We start from the raw sequence: 17,423 nt of genomic DNA on the forward strand, positions 1-17,423 counted from the left end.
AGGGAGGGAGACTATGACTTTACTACTTCTGGCTCATAAGAAGTCTCTAGAACAAGAGAAATCATCTGCAGTGGAGACAGAACCTTCCAGGGTGAAATTTGTTCCAAGTTCCAGGAGCCACCAGAAGCCCTTTTTGCTTCAAGCACACGTTCCACTTCTTCAGCATTGTCTCCCTTTACACATATACCCATCTTCACAGAGTCTTGTTTTCTTTAAACCTCCAAGAAAAAAAAAACCACACTGCATATACACACCACCTGCTGGGGAGAAGATGAGAGAACAAACATGTGACAGACATTAATCACGATGCTTAATGCACTCCTGGCAGGCTCTCAGCTACCACAGCAAAGAGAATCATTTAACAACCTGTGTGGATGGAGCAGAAGGGGAAACTTGCCAACTTTATTCACTATTGTTTTTTATGTTCTCCTGACTGTTTTAAACATTTAAAGAACATATAATCTGTGCAGAGCCCCTTCCATTCTGAATCCTCCTGCAGTGACAATTTGGTCCATATGGAATGTCACATTTTTGTATCTCCCCATTCCTTTCACCCGGAGTGTACTTTAATATACCACCGCTTTGTGCCAGAGGTACAGCACAATAAATACTTCTCTTCCCACTGCTTTACATATTTCTTGTCTTACAGAAATGGTTACAAGTCTTAATACTTGATGTCAGTCAAAATATAAATTAATGACATTCTCTGCTATCCTTAATGTGTACATCTTCTTGTCAAGCCAATAAAATGCGTTCTGCTTAAAACAAGAAAGAAATCGAACTGTAACAAGATACTCCACTGAGAACATGTCTGTCCTGCTGGGAAAAGGGTGACAAATTGAACACTCAAGAAAATACAAACCGCTGTATTTCATAATTCCTTCCACTGAGTCAACCGAATGTAAAGTATGTAGTGTCCTACTTCAATTATTTTTCTCAATTATTTTTCAGAAACACCATCTACTACTACACCATCTACTGTTTTCATGTCTTGGTAGAAGCTTAGGAGATGCTAGCAACAGTTCTAAGCTGACTATTTGCAACCACATCTAAAAAGCACCTTCAACTTTTCAAAGATCCTCTTCAAAACAGTGCCTGAAAAAAAAAAAAAAACCCAACACTGTACTATGTTCACAAGGTATTTTTGAGTATTGAATTCTGCCAATCTACCTTTAATACTCTACACTTACTGCAAGGTTGTTTCAAGCAATTGTCCTCACTTTTACCAGTCAGTCCTCAAAACGATGTTCCAGGACACAAACTATTCCAGTTCCCCTCATAAAAGGCATATACTATTTCATAACATATTGGCCCATCAGCTTTATTATAACATGTCCTGAGTAAAAGGTATCCAATTATGACAATAACAGGCACTCCACAAACAAATGAAATATTTGACTATAGTGCTCTTCAAGTGTTTCATTTTAGAAACGAGTACAAATGACATTCTGACTTGGCAGGATCTTTTACTAATGTGTATTCATTGTATCCCTATTTTAAGGTCTGATTTTTAATGGGAACAGCAAGTATTTCCTGCTTTTGACCCATCTATACTGCAAGGCTAACACAGCTGAGATTGATTCCTATTCATCAACAGAATTGCTTATGAAGGCATACTTAGCAGAGCCTTCATGAAGATTGTGTCATAAGGAAAATCTTTCCAACTCAGATGCAGATTTCTAACATCACTGTTTTCATATTCAGTATCTTCCACATACTACAAGTGTGATTAAGCCTCCCCTATTAAAAAATAATCCCATCCCTTCTTTGGTGAAATTGATAGTTCCTTGACTATTAGTACAGCTATGAATGCTGATGTTTTACTAGCTCTTGCCTATCTAATCCTTAATTTAATATGACCAAAACAAATTACTTTCTAGTATAATTGCTTCATAGCAGATACGAAGATGGTGCCATGAAGACTACCAATGCTATTTATTTCTTTAAAGAAAGTGCAATTACTCATTTTCCCTTATTTTACTTTAGAAAAAGAACTTTTGAAAATTAACATTAGCATTATCACAAGTTACACTAAGAAAAAAATATGGAAGAATGGGTTTTGCTATTAAATTCTCTTACTTATTTGCCTAAAATAAAAACTGCAAGCAACATCTGTACTGAAATTATATAGGTCTTTCCAGAATAAAGATCTTTCAAATATTATATTTTACAGCTCAGTATACTTTTTCACTATAATAAGATGGGAAAACAATACCATTTATATATTTTTGTTTAGCACTTTTGGGTGTATTTTTGCAAGTCCATAATTAAAAAAAAAAAAATAGTTAATACAAAAGTAGGTTTGCATACAACTGTAAAGTAGAGGAATCCCTTTTATCTTAACTTTAATTTGCTTACAGTTACTAAACAGTTATGTTATGAAGGAAAACATACAAAACCATAACAGGTCATTTTACTGTGAAAAACAACGGTGCCAAGGAGTCAAATTTAAAATTCCCCTTCCTTTAACAGTCTAGACTAAAAATATCAATGTGCCAGTCAGAGCAGTATCTCTATTCCTGCAATATATTAATCATGCATGTGATTACAGAAGACATCAAGTTCCAGGTGTTGCTTGGTTTATAAGACTAAGTTTTACTCTGCAGCTTAATTGCAAGACCAAAGACTTCAGCAGATACACTATCTGGTTTAGACCTTGAGCCAAAACATTCCAGTACAGCCATGAAGGAAACACAATGCACACAAGGTAAGGAATCCAATTCATAATAAATCAGATCTATGTGTTTGGGAGAAAATCATATTGGAATATATTGAAATACTGTCTTTGCAAGCATTTTAACAGCCTTAGAATCATTTGGAGTTTACTATGCTCAAGCTCATGACTCTACTTTCCAGGATAACATTCAACATATTTGTTGTTGATAGTCTTTCCAAGACACTGTTTGATATTTTGAAGTAATTGGGAATGGACCAGAAATGTTAATTGAAGCCTATATAAGAAAGAAACAACACCATTGCTAATAAAGCCCTAATAAAATTAAAAGAACATATGTCTAATAAGAAGAAAATGAAAACTGGAGACTACAATATCTATAAAGTACATGTGTTAAAGTGCTCCAGAAGGCCATCACTACTACTAACTTCCTTCAACTTCCTCCCACACCCCAGGGAGCAGCATCACTTCTCACATCCAGTTGCACAAACACACAAAGCACTCTTAACTTTATATGTGAGTGGGGAAAACAGTTCTTTGTTGAGAAGGACTGTGATCTGGATTTATTTTTTTTTCACTGTTCAGAACTTAGTTTAAAAAAAATTCCTCTTAAAACAGCTATATTTGCAAGATATAGTGAAGAACCCCAGATATATTACAATTCCATGCTCTTAAAAATAATATATTTTATCTGCTTTCATATTTATAGGTTCTTGTTTGTAAATATCGTCATCATAATGCTAAATGTAATATAAAACTGTAATAAAAGTTAACATGTTTAATAAATACACATAACATTTGAGTGCTTTGGTAAAATATACCTAAGCAAAATAAGTCCAAGTGACAAAGCTAAATACTTTGTCCCTTAAATTAAGCATTCTGACACTATAAAACCAACAGAGTTAAAATACAGATTCCTACAGGAAAAAAAAAAAAGAAAAGAAAAAAAAAGTCAAAACTGGGGGACTTATGCAAAAAACTCTCCTGGTAAGAAATTGTTCCACTGAAAAAAAGAATAGAACAGGTATTGCAGGGGGGCTGAACTAGAAGACCTTTGAAGGTCCCCTCCAACCAAACTATTCTATGATTCTATGAGAATTGTTAGTATGAACTAATTACCTATAGTTAATCTACTATAAATATCAACTTCAAAATTCCATTGTAAGTCTGCTACTGAATGTCCAGTTCTATTTTTTTGGCAAAAAAAACATACCGTTACTATTAACTGCATGTACTATCTTTTATCCTAGCTGTGAAGTAGTGCCTTATTGTAGCAGTCTTATTGAAGATACACATCAGAAAGAGACCCTGAAACATTTACACCAGATCCAAGTTGTATAGGAACAGTGCAAATAGAAAATGCAAGGGAGACACACCAGCCTCTCACAGTGGTCACAGCACATCAGATGCTGAATTAATGTCACACCAAAGGCATGCAACAGAGAGAAGAAACCTGCTGGAGAGATCTGACACCAAACAGCCTCATGGCTTTGCCGACACACAAAGCAAAAAGTAAGAAGAAAGCAAAGGGGCCTGTTTGCTCACAAAACTAAGTCTGTACCAGAGCCAACATCTCCAGCACAGCAGAAGTAACAGAATGGAGAAAGCTATGACTTTCTTTAATGACTGTGTTTAATCTTCCTTTTGGTCTTCAGATCAAAATTAGCCAAAAGTTTACGGCATATCTGTACTCATCACTCACCATGACAATACCACATTTCTCAAAGACTCAAAAGCACAATCGTTTCGGAAATTTGGTGTTCCTAAATTGAAAAGCTCAACAAACATTTTTATAAATTGTTTCCTTTTTCCATCTATTCTTTCTTTCACTGCATGCAGGTATAGTCTTTTTTTCCCCCTTGTATAAGTACATACCATCACTGCTAAGTTTCCCATAACACTCATCTCAGTCTCATTTACTAGAGGTGTGAATTTCTTTCACATATTTCAGAAAATACTGTTTTTCAAAATACATCTTTCGATATTTTTTCCTCCAGCCTGGTTTTCCCTTTTCCCATTCCTCTTAACAATTTTGTCTTAATGCCACAGTGTTTCAACAAGTTATGCTAATAACTTGTAACAAACTTCATCTCTGTTTTCTGATAGCCTGACAAATTCCTACCAGCTACTTCAAAATAAAACTCTCAGACTTTCCCATGTTATAGAAAGATTTTTTGAACAAAGCATCTTCTTGCAGGCATTCCTTTTCAAGCCCAATCAATATCACTTGTCTGCTACCCATCAAATACTAACATCAACAAAGACAGTAACATCACTGTATCAAACACAAACAGTAGCTCCAAAAAACTAAGTTTGAGTCATATAGGAATGACTGCTTTTCTACAGTTTCCAGGCAGGTTCTTTAAAACATGGACTGCAATCTCCCTCAAAGCAACACACCAAGCAAGCTGCCAGTTCTAACAGTGGTAATCATCTCCTGGTCAACCACCTACTGAGCTATTCTGCTGCTAAAAATCCCCATATTGGCCCCTTTTCTTTTTGCATGATCTGGCAAATCCAGTCACAAATTTATTCCTTCTTGCATTCGCAGATGCACACAACCAATACTGTGCAACACGTGAACACCCTACTGTGCTGAACGTATGCCGCCCTGCACTGCTCAGCAGAAACAGTCCATGTTTTCTTATTCAGGCAATTAACTTCCTGTTACCACTTTTCCCTTACACAAACTTAGCCACTTGCATTTTAATTAAGTCTGAAATCAGCATCTTTTTTCCCCTGAGTATTTCTATTTATACTTTTCTGATGTCAGAAGGAATTGCATTACAAGTATTGAATTCTTCCAGAGTAAAACTGGGACAAAAGAACACAAAAACAGTGATTAACATTTAGGTTGCCACGTAAAATAATAATAATAATAATAATAATAATAATAATAATAATAAATAATAATAATAAACCTGAGGTATAACTAAATTAAAATGCAGTACAATATTTTTTTTTTAATATGCAAGATTGGCATTACATCAGTACACCTGTGTGAAAAATGCTGCCATTTGGAGACGCAGAACATGATGGACTAACTCCAAACATTTGCCCTCCTGAGGAGGGGAGGTTTTGAAACTGTGCAGCAAGGAGGAAACTTAGAGTTTCCATATAGTTCTACATTTTAAGAAGTCTGCTTTAAAGAGCAACTATATGCTTCCCAGAAAGGCCTTTGCAATATGTAGTGAAATGATTACTGGCCAAACTACAACTAGTTTTTAATTTTTAAAAGTAAGCTCCTTCACTCTTCTCCCAAGTGTTAACACTGACTGCACATTTTCGTGCCTTCCTCACATTAAGAGGTTATGGGATGAGCTACCATCACACAATTCCACCGCAGTCAAGAACAGGAAGTTTAGAGGGAAGCCAGGGAGACAGGTGGAGGAGGAAACATGAGAGACTGAAAATTCTGGACTGCTCATTATCCAGAATTTTCCTCCTAGTACAAACAAAAGTTACTCAGGCAACACAAATAGAAAGCAAAGGAAAACAGCTTGGCCAACTCTGATGCAACTTTTAACTCCAACATCAGAAAATGGAGGAAGGCACAGAGAGAAGAAATAGGCTGACCTGTGAATCAAGGAGATTTAACTACAGAGTTTTGGGTGTTGCTGGTTTTGGTTTTGAGCTGGTTTGTTTTTTTGGGGGGCGGGGGGGTTCTCCAAAGTACTGCACCCACCTCTTCCTGGAACAAACTTTCCCCTTGTAAGTCCTGTCTACCATAGCCTTTTCAAGTAACCCCAACATCACATAGCTAAATTCTGCCCTCAGTGTAACTTCTACAACCTCTAAATTTAGCAAGATTTCTGCAAGTATCACAAAATATTCAAAATTATGAAAATAATATTAATTGACCACTAGCCAAGATTGTACATTGTCTGGATAAGCTTCCATTGATATATGTAAAGATCAAAACATGCTTCTTGACACTGAGCTGACTGATAAGCTGTGGTTCTCAGCTGATAAGATGTGGTTCATCAGAGACTCTGAAAATTTGAAGTGACATGAAATATTGGAACATACACTTTTTGTTTAAGCTTCATGAAATATACCAAGTGTATCAGGACCGCAGTTTACTTGTGACCACCAACATTACCGGAGCTTCACAGAAGTTAAAATTAAGCCAAATGAGAATACCTTCCTTTTTTTTAAGTTCTTCAGCAAGTATGACAGGAAATTCTATGGCTTAGAACACTTAAAACCCCAAACAGTTAAATTACAAAGCTGTTAACAAAACATACCATCAAGATTTCACAGCCTTGCTACAGCTGGTTATTACCTCTTCCAAAGCTCAAGCTATGCAATGCAAATAAGTACATGATTTGGAATCACAAAATTTCATCTATTGTTCTTGTTCTGTTGCCTAAATATTTTAGTAAATATAATGAAACAAGCTTCATCAATCTTTAGGAATGATTACAGAAGGTAACAGCTATTAAGAAAAATCAAGATTAGGTTGAGCATCAACAGTGGCTAAGATACTAGCAAGCAAAGAAAATCCCACTTACTGAAATTGTGTCTCAGTAACTACAGTTCCCTAAGAAATTATGTTCAATATATTCTATGACTACAGGAATGCTGAGGAAATGAATATGCTGAGGAAGTACACATCTTCTTCTTTGGAAAAACTATCTGCAGCCTACGATGACCAATGATTCCATCAAATTAAAAATACGCATTTATTTGAGCCAGGACATAAACTGGCAACAGACCAGGATTCCTCACAGCAAGGATTTCTACAAGCACTTGCAAACAGCTTCAAATGCCATCTTTAGTGCAGTCTTGCATAAAAAGAAAATGTATAATATTCATTTTTATATTTTATACTTATTTTCCCCAGCAACATCCCACGTAATATTAAATTGTAATTATCCCTTTGGAGCAATTACACCAACAGGCAGAATATTAAAACATGTGAATTCCAAACACAGACACTATGCTCTCATCAGGTTCTAGACACGACAGTATGGCTAAATACAGTCTGAGAATTCACCTGCTCTGAGAAAGAAAAAGGAAACAACTCATATTCCCCAGGGCAATTTTTCTACTCCACTAGCACCAGCAGGGAAGCAAGCTGGCTGCAGCCAAGCTGCAGCACTCCATGGTGCTCTCCACAGCTCGCAGCAATGCAAACCAAGGGGCCTGCTGGAGCCCAGAGAATCCTCTCTCCACTCACCCACCAGCATATGCATCTAAGGTGTCATATGCAGGTCTCAAAACATGGAATCAAACATGCAATCAGGACACGGCCAACTGAATATGTTGAACTCAAACGTGAAATATGTTTCTGCATCCCATTACTCAGGCACAGTCACAGCAATCAAAAACACAGCCCTACTCTTCATAGAACCATAGAATCATAGAATAGTTAGGGTTGGAAAGGACCTCAAGATCATCTAGTTCCAACCCCCCTGCCATGGGCAGGGACACCTCACACTAAACCATCCCACACAAGGCTTCATCCAACCTGGCCTTGAACACTGCCAGGGATGGAGCACTCACAACCTCCCTGGGCAACCCATTCCAGTGTCTCACCACCCTAACAGGAAAGAACTTCCTCCTTATATCCAATCTAAACTTCCCCCTCTTAAGTTTTAACCCGTTACCCCTTGTCCTGTCACTACAGTCCCTAATGAAGAGTCCCTCCCCAGCATCTCTATAGGCCCCCTTCAGATACTGGAAGGCTGCTATTAGGTCTCCACGCAGCCTTCTCTTCTCCACGCTGAACAGCCCCAACTTTCTCAGCCTGTCTTCATACAGGAGGTGCTCCAGTCCCCTGATCATCCTCGTGGCCCTCCTCTAGACTTGTTGCAGCAGTTCCATGTCCTTTTTATGTTGAGGACACCAGAACTGCACACAATACTCCAGGTGAGGTCTCACAAGAGCAGAGTAGAGGGGCAGGATCACCTCCTTCGACCAGCTGGTCACGCTCCTTTTGATGCAGCCCAGGATACGGTTGGCTTTCTGGGCTGCGAGCGCACACTGCCGGCTCATGTTCATTTTCTCATCGATCAACACCCCCAAGTCCTTCTCTGCAGGGCTGCTCTGAATCTCTTCTCTGCCCAACCTGGAGCTGTGCCTGGGATTGCTCCGACCCAGGTGTAGGACCTTGCACTTGTCGTGGTTGAACTTCATAAGGTTGGCATCAGCCCACCTTACAAGCGTGTCAAGGTCCCTCTGGATGGCATCCCTTCCCTCCAGCATATCAACTGGACCACACAGCTTGGTGTCATCAGCAAACTTGTTGAGGGTGCACTCAATCCCACTGTCCATGTCACCGACAAAGATGTTAAACAAGACCGGTCCCAACACCCATCCCTTCCAAGATCTGAGCGTCATTGATGCCTATTCTTTAGTAATTCCCTTGCAACTAACCATCATCCACCTCATGCACAGTATTCAGCAGCTCTGACAAAGTGTTCTCATGTGCTTTCTTCAAAGAGTTTAAAGATATGCATCTAACACCTTTCAGAGACTCAAATATATTTAGCTTTAGAAGCTACTTCAATTGTTCTAGCAACCAGGCTTGGCTTCTTGTCCTACTTTCCCTTTCATTACTGGAATTAATACTCAATCAACCAATTAAGATACCACAGCAGCAAGCAGTGAGCATGTATGTTTTCTCTACTTGTAGCTGTCCCTCATATTTAAGCAGAGTTTGCATAAATATCCATACTGATTACGCTCTTTCGCGATTTTATTTTCTTTCTCATGCAGAACTTGACACTTGATCTAGCACTCCATGAAGAGGTAGAGAAGATAAAGGACTTCACTCATTCATCACTGCTCACTACAGAAGGGAAGGGTGCATCAGACCACAGAGGTACATACTGCTCCCAGTATCTTTCCAGGCCTTTAGCTAGCGACCTCGGTGATAAAATGAAGATTACACTTATTAAATTGGCAATGTGCTTACAGGCTGTCTGGTGGGAGGGTTGATAGGAGGAGGCTGTAAGCACATTAGAGAACAAAATTAGAATATAAAATGAACTTGACAAATTGGAGAAACAGCCTGGGGAAAAATGGAGATTTAGTTCAATGAGAACAAGTGGAAGATTCTGTGCTTAGCCAAGAACAATTAACTGCTCAGATAATAGATAATAACAACTGCTGAGGTTGCAGTTGTGCATAGAAAGATAGAACTGTAGCCCACAACAATCTAAATATGACTTAACAGTACTTTGGGTTTTGCAATGAAATAAAAAAAAAAAAAAAATTGCAAAGACTGTACTGGGACTTAGGAGAAGAATTATGTATGAGTTGCACAGGCACACTTGCTTTTCTACCAGCTCTGGTAATGCTCCACTGGGCACTGCAATTCAAAGAATACACATATATATACACACATGGACCCTTTGGAGATAATTGAAGGTAGAAAAACAAGAATTACCAAAAAATATGATCTATGGGGAAAGAGAGCTGCTTTGTTTAAAGAAAAGATTGCTGACAGGAGACATAACTGTTATCAAATATTAGAATTCATACCTATGGGATGCTGAACAATAAATAATGGATTTACATGACACAGGTGTATTAGGCTCTGGCTGAAGACCCTCATCAGCTGTTTTTCTAGTGGTTCTGTTATTTGCATTACTCATTTTACATTACACCCTAAGAGGAAAGTCTTCAATACACAAAGTTAATAAAGTGATAAAGCACAAATCCTTCCCTTCTAGGCAGGTTTGCATAGGAATTTATGGGTTGTTTCTTTTTATAAGAATGACCCTTTTGGACTGACTTGTATGATAGCTTACATTTGATCAAATCTAATGATCAGAAACAGCTGAAAAACCCTAAAACAAGGAGGAAACACACACATGATTATTCTTGCTGCTCCTTACCTTCTCTTTTTCTTTCTTCCTACCATATTGAAACTGAGAAATAATCACTAGAAATAATTGTTGAAATCAATAATGAAAAATAAGATGATGCTAGCTATTTTTAGTAAGACTAGTATCATCACACTCCTAGTCACCTTCTAAAAGTTTTCTGACTGGTAGAAAGAAAACTCAGTCATGTTTCACAGCTAAGACAAAACTCCTATACACATGCTCACATTTGAGGACAATGGATTCCATGTTATGGCCACATACATCCACTGATTACAAGCAACTGCTTCCACTGTCCAACTCTTCTGACTGTCTAGAAAGTTGTACCACGCTCTTACCATTTCCAAGCTAGTATAAAATAACTTTTACATTTTTCATCCCTTACCTGTAGTATCCGTAAAGTACGACTGCACTTGCAGATTAAAAGTGTAGTATAATTCCTCTAACAACATCACAATATTTCAAATGGATTTCCGTATCTATTTCCTACTGACATAAGTTAAAAAGAAATTAAATCTAGGAAAAATGAAGTTTTCTTCATGTCCATAATTCATGCTAACATGACAGCAGATAGCAATTTTGAAGTTATGTAATCATTCCATATGGTGACTGTCATAAATAAAAACTTGAATGAAGTTTTCCTGTGTGCAGGCGATTAGCAAAATTTTAGATACTAAATATTTCATAAGAATTTATGCTAACGGTGAGGTGGTTTGTTTTTTGCAAGAGGGTATATCAGGTCTGCAGAAGCTTAAGCTATTGGGTTTTGCTGAAATTAAAAGATACATCTCTGTCAGATGTGTTCACACATGCAGGAAGCCTGTTTGCTTTGACAGGTATAGCTAATGCAGAGAGAAAATTCTAAAAACATGCACTTCAGCTTTTACGTTTTGCATAAAAAGTAGTCTTGTGTTTTGGTCTAGTGAATCTGTCAGAAAAGTATTTATATGAATATTTGCAAGAATAAGTTACCATTCATAAGAATAAGTTACCATCTAATCATCCTAAATGATTCAATCATTTAACAAGCTTGAGAACTAGTATACAGATTGTTAGTTGCCAAAATGCCATTCATTTCCTTGTATCGTCTTTGTAATTTGCAGCTGGGAAGAATCAGCTCTGAGTTTTCAAATAATAACAACAACTTTCATAACTTTCCTATATATTAACCAATCTCTATCTGCAGATATTAAAGTGGAATAGGGCTTTTCTCATTAAAGCCACCTTGATTTAACAAATCATCGGACTACCCAAGTCATTTTAATTGTCTTAATGTGTATTTTACTACCTACATGCACATTCACAGAGACAAGGAATGGCTCATTCACCCAATTCAAACAATGCATAGCACCTGGCTTGCCTGCAAAACCCAGCTACAAGTCTGAGCCCTTAGTCTCATCAACATTATTTCACAAATCAGGCAGCTCTCTGTCAATGTGGCAAATCTAAACTCAGACAGCAAATAAAAAGACAAGACTAAAGTTGTTCAGAGAAATCTAGCAGTGTCCATGTGTGAAGAATCTACAAGCTTCACAGTGTTGTGTAGGAGGCCTTTAGGTAAAACATGAATGCGAGTAAAGCAAGAAACATAATACCGTAAAGTCAGAGCACTGTATTACTTCGAGGTCCCAGCTGAGATAAAAGCACAATATTCTAAGCACTGCACAAACAAGCAGAGATAAAATATTGTAACTCAAACATGTCACAAATTATGTAAATAATAAAAAAGAGAGAGGGAACAAAGTTGTATAATCTTTTCTCTACAAGTAAGAGAACTGGAAGTTTTAAAGGAGCCAGATCAAGGAACCTCATGGAAACTCAGTGATACAAAGTTAATTCTTTTCAAAGCCATATTATAGACGGGCACATGTAGACAAAGTCTTCCCTCTAACCCAGTCGCAAAATCTTTCATAAATCTACAACTTACAAAAGAGGTATGATAACTGTAATACTAGGCAACTCAGCTTCTTGGCCTGTACCAGTTCTACTGCATCAGTAGCCCAGACACTACTTTTGCTATTAGTGTATCCCTATCACATAGAACACACGCAACCATTTTGCTAGCAATGCGATAAGCTGCCTAAAAAAAAAATTTGCCCTTAAAAAAAAGCAAAATCCTTGCATTTACAAATATTTCTGCCTTTTTCTAATGGTCACTGAATCAGAGTATTTCACAATATATTCCTTCTTAGTTTCCTAGTTCCTGTTAATCCATCTGACTTGACTCTCCTCCACCAGAAGTGCAGCTTGAGTATTCAAAAATCAGTATCTTTTTCTTTATTAACAGAAACACAATTAAGTTTTACAGTTAAAGTAACTTCTGATCTTTGCTAGTACTGCAGAAAGAATTATTAACTTAAGCACCTGAAAAAGAGTGGAATATTTTAAGTTCAAAAGTCAAAATATAGTCAAGTACATGAACAAACCTGTGAACTAAGATACAGATACAGAAATTATTGAAGATACATGCTCTCCGACTTACAAAAAGCTAACTTCCAAACCTACTGAACTACTTCATGGTGTTGCTCTCCCATTCAAATTAGTGCATACTTCACTTTTACCTACAAATTATACTCTCATTGATGGATGGCCTGAATAAACAATCTAACAGTAATTGCTCTTTTCAAGTACTTATAGGTGTTTGTATGAGTAAATCTGCTCCATTTTCTTCGCGGATTTTCTGATCAAGCAGTATTTAACATAAAAATGGAATTTCCTCTTGCTAATGAACACTGGATAAGACACATCATAACTTGAAATACTATAGTGGCATATGCTTTGCAAATAAGTAACCTTTGAGATGCAAGAGTACTGTGTCAAAATATCATCATTTAAATCAATTGTATTTTCAAAACATAATCATCTTATCCCTCCTTTGAGGGATATTAAAGTTTGTTGAAGCCAAAAAGCACACCTTGTTCTTCCCTTTGTGATTCCACAGAACACATGAAATGAGAGCATTTGATTCAAGTTTCTCTAAAAAAAAATTAAAACAAAACAACAAAGGCCCTTAAGTTTACTGAAACTTAAGAACAAAATACACATTGTTGATACTATACATTAAATTCTGTCTCTTCTTTAGTAACAGAAACTAATTCTTCCATGCATTTTCATTGTTTCTTCCAGTTTCGCACATCAGGTTTGAGAGACATTTCAAAAACAGAGATTATTTTTTTCAAGCATCACTATTACAAAGATCATTACAGCAACTACCAGGAAGAATAGCACCTTAACAGTATATAACATATCCGTCATCCTTTTTCCCCCTCATCTGTAAATAGAAAGACACACGACATAGTGTAACTACATAGATGAAAAACTCTCCTACAACAGAAATTAATTACGCACAGCATGGAAACACAGATGTATAGCACAGAGGATACTTTGTAAACAAATAATGCTATTAAGTACAAATATCTGATTAGGCAGATCAGGAAAGTTCAAACAACTAAAGTATCATCTCTGAAATTTAGCCACAAAAATTTAGGTAAAAGGCACCAAAATATTATCAGAGTTTTAATCACTGTAAAGGACATAAGACTGTACTTCAACTCAAATAGCACCACCAGCAGAGTCCCATCTAGGGCCAGAAACCTCTAGATTAGTCTCAACTTGCAACATACCACCTGTTGAAGCTTTAATCTCCCTTCTTGCAGAGCTTTCTCTACAGCGCTTATGACTGAAAACTGACTACAGTTTATTACAAGAGGTCTAACGTCACCCCCATAGAACACTATGAGGAACTAGAGCGCTTCAAGGAAAGCTAGAAATGTACGTGCGTAACTCCATATGTTCGTCAAGCAATCTAACTACAACTGTGCACACTGAAACAGGTGTTTCAAGTTTTGGCAGCACAGCAGTTTTAATTATGAAACTCGTATTTTACACAGATAGGAACTATCTGGCTTCAATTTTAGCCTGGAAGAAATGAGCATCTGCTGTTGAACTATCTGTGACAACCAGCCATAGACTATCTAGCTCAACATGAAACAAGTATTTTAAGAAGAGCATAGGAGAGTATTTCTGAAAAAAAAAAAAAAAAAAAAAAAATTACAATGTGTCTATAGTTTCAAAATTCTGTAACTTAAAACATATGTTCTAAGTACATGAAGGTGAAAATAGTAACAATATATGAGTAACATATAACATCAAATTCAATTCCAAACCTTTTGGAGATACCCCTCTAACAAAGCATATAACTTTCTAAAAATTAAAACATACTGAAATGCACATAGCTAATCTTAGAAGCGCAGTACAAAGAACAGTAAGCACCTTTTTTCTACATGTATCAAAATGTTCTTCTGCAGTATTTGCAAGCCAAACATCAAAGCACTCTCCAAAATCCGCACAACAGCAAAAAAAAAAAAAAAAAATCTAAAAGTAGAACACAGCATGTTCACACTCTACAACCAAAATTAATCTATGTTCTTTATCAAAATCTAAGAGAGCAGTGAAATACAAAATAGCATGAAGCACTGGAAGCAGGGATTTTGTAAATATCCAGTTCAGTAATCTGCATAACAGTTTTAAAAAACAGGTTGCCATGATCTCTAACAGGATACTGTCTCTGGGGAACTACACAAACGAGAAGCACTTTGTTTTCTTACTACAAAATGCTGATCAGGTCCATAACCCTGAACAGAGAGCTACTGCATAATGGACAACTGTAACCCAGCAGACCAATAATGAATGTAATAGGAGTCAGCACTAAATCCGACACTTTCTGGAATGAAAGAATCTCTATCCTGAGATCCGACATTAAAACACTGCCTAAACATGTCGTAATCAAATATTTTCATCTTCTACCACTTCAATGGAAGTTCAATAAGCAACCTGAAAAGATACTAAACTGCTCTGGACTGCAGTTTTGCATCTCTAGATCAAGTTTTTACAGCATGGCAATACCCATTTGGCAATATCCACGGCCAGGTTTTCTTTTCATGTGCATTTCTGCAAGACTTGATATTTACAATACTTACGCATTGCAATAAGGTTTCTTTTCATATCCTTTGTAGTTATTCATGTTCAGAGCCATTTTGCAAACTTCACAGTGGAAACATCCTTTATGCCAGTACTGCAAAGAAACATAAAAGTAGAATTACTTACGATTCTAATGTTTTGAAAGCTATGTTAGGATACAGTAAATGTAAAAACACAATTAGAGGTCAATATTTTGGCCTTACATTGCACATATTTGTAAACTAACTCAAAATAATTACTTTCAAAGGAAATCAAGTGTGCTTCTGAAACGCTATCAGAAACATAAATTTTCTGCTAAGGTGGACCTGTTACAGACCTGTACGCGCTGACCTTGCCAGGATTATTTTAAAGGTAACTCAAGCAGGAGTCTGACATTTTGCCTCGTTAAAGAAAAAACCGACACCGCTTGCTAAGAACGCAATACTATGCAAATAAAATCACTAACTAATGTGACAGCTGGTTTCTTGGTACACTGAACAGACACTAAATTTAGAACACAATACGATATTCTCCTCCGGTAGCTCCTTGCCTTTCCAGGGACGTTAATTTGGCGCATCTGCCACAGCCTCGCTCGTCGCTGTTATTCACGGCGTTCGGCGACACCCGGTTTCATCGGGGACACCCCGAGGGACGGAGCTGTCGCCACCCCGCCGCCCCGGCCACCGTCCCCGCCAAGGCGGCCATGGCGTAAGGGGCAGCCGAAGCCGCCCCAGCCCGGGGAAGGACCGGCAACTGCAGCCGGGCGGGGGCCGCCTGCAACTTCATCCCTGGGGGGCCCACGGGGACCGGCCGCCGACACCGTCACTGCCCGGGCGGGCACCGCAGGGACTCTCCGTGCCGCCGGGCCCGGCTGCCCCCCACCCTGCGCTAGCGCGGTGACACGGCGGCTGCCGCCCGGCGCTGCGGACGCCGGCTCAGCCGCGACCTCCGGGGCGCTGCACTTGTCACCTGCCGCCTCACCGCGCACCCCCACCTCACCCGGCCCTGGCCGCCCCGGCGGAGCCGAGGGGAGCGGTGTGCAGGTTGGGTACACCCGGGAGGTGCCGTCCCCGCCCCCCGCGCCCCAGCACCTTGTCCAGGCAGTTGACTTTCTCGGTGGGATAGACCACTTTGCCACAGCGGGCGCACTGGGGGTTCATTTTGCGGCTTCTCTCGGGCGGCGGCTCCCGCGGGCGGTGGCGGCGGCAACCGAGGCTGCTGTGCTGCGAGCTGGGGTGGACGTGTCTCGGGGGGGCCGATCTACCATTCCCTGCCCTGGCGTGGACGCCGGGGGTCCTCAGCGGCTGCCTGCGGGCGAGGAGGTCATCGGCGGCGGCTGAGGAGGAAGCGGCGCTCCGGCTGACTGCGGCTCGGCAGCATGGGCGAGTGGGCGGGCGGGGAGCCGGTGCCTGTCGCCCCCGCCCGCTCGCCGCCGCCCGCCCCCACCGCCTCCGCCGTGTGCCTGCGCGCTCGGTTCCCCGCGCCGCGGGCTGGGTGACTCACAGCGAGCCCCGCGCTGCAGCCGCAGCCCAAGCCAAGCCCACCGGCGCGGCGCGGCCCGCAGCCAGGGCAGGGAGGGAGGGAGGGAGGGAGGGAGGAAAGGAGGGCGAGCCCCGCGCCGCAGCCGCCCCGAGGGGGGGAGATGGCGGGCTCCGCGCCGCCGCCCCGAGGCGGGGGAGACGGAGGGTGGTGCGCTGCGGCCGCCTTACGGGCGCACCTGCCCGAGGCTCCCTTGCGCCGCAGAGAGGGAGCCAGCCGCGGTGCTGGCGGTGCCGTGCGGGAGCCTGGCCAGTCACCGAAGTTAGGCCCGAGGCCTGGCCGCGCGCCCGCGGGCACCTGCCGGGCAGTAGGGGCTGCGCGGTGAGGGGCCCGGGCCGGCGGTGGGGAGCCTTGGCCTCAGGCCGGTTGCACACGCAGCCCCCGCAGCGGCGTGGGGAATGACTTCGCGTTCCTCC

At 40.1% G+C, this 17,423-nt stretch overlaps 1 protein-coding gene across 2 annotated transcripts in view; it reads right to left on the reverse strand.

Moving 5' to 3' along the window:
- NEBL (nebulette) overlaps positions 1-16,978 on the reverse strand; it is a 253,175-nt gene extending 236,197 nt beyond the window's left edge. The window contains exons 1-2 of one of the 2 annotated variants that reach the window (XM_065666541.1): positions 16,560-16,978; positions 15,489-15,583 (exon numbers count right to left, since the gene is read on the reverse strand). In XM_065666541.1, coding sequence (XP_065522613.1) covers positions 15,489-15,583; positions 16,560-16,628 — 164 coding nt within the window. In that variant the 5' untranslated portion in view covers positions 16,629-16,978. The remainder of the gene's footprint in view (positions 1-15,488; positions 15,584-16,559) is intronic. The other variant, XM_065666540.1, reaches the window with a different exon arrangement.
- Between the last annotated feature and the right edge of the window lie 445 nt (positions 16,979-17,423).

This window comes from Lathamus discolor, chromosome 2, assembly GCF_037157495.1.
Source record: "Lathamus discolor isolate bLatDis1 chromosome 2, bLatDis1.hap1, whole genome shotgun sequence".
Classification (NCBI taxonomy): Eukaryota; Metazoa; Chordata; class Aves; order Psittaciformes; family Psittacidae; genus Lathamus; species Lathamus discolor.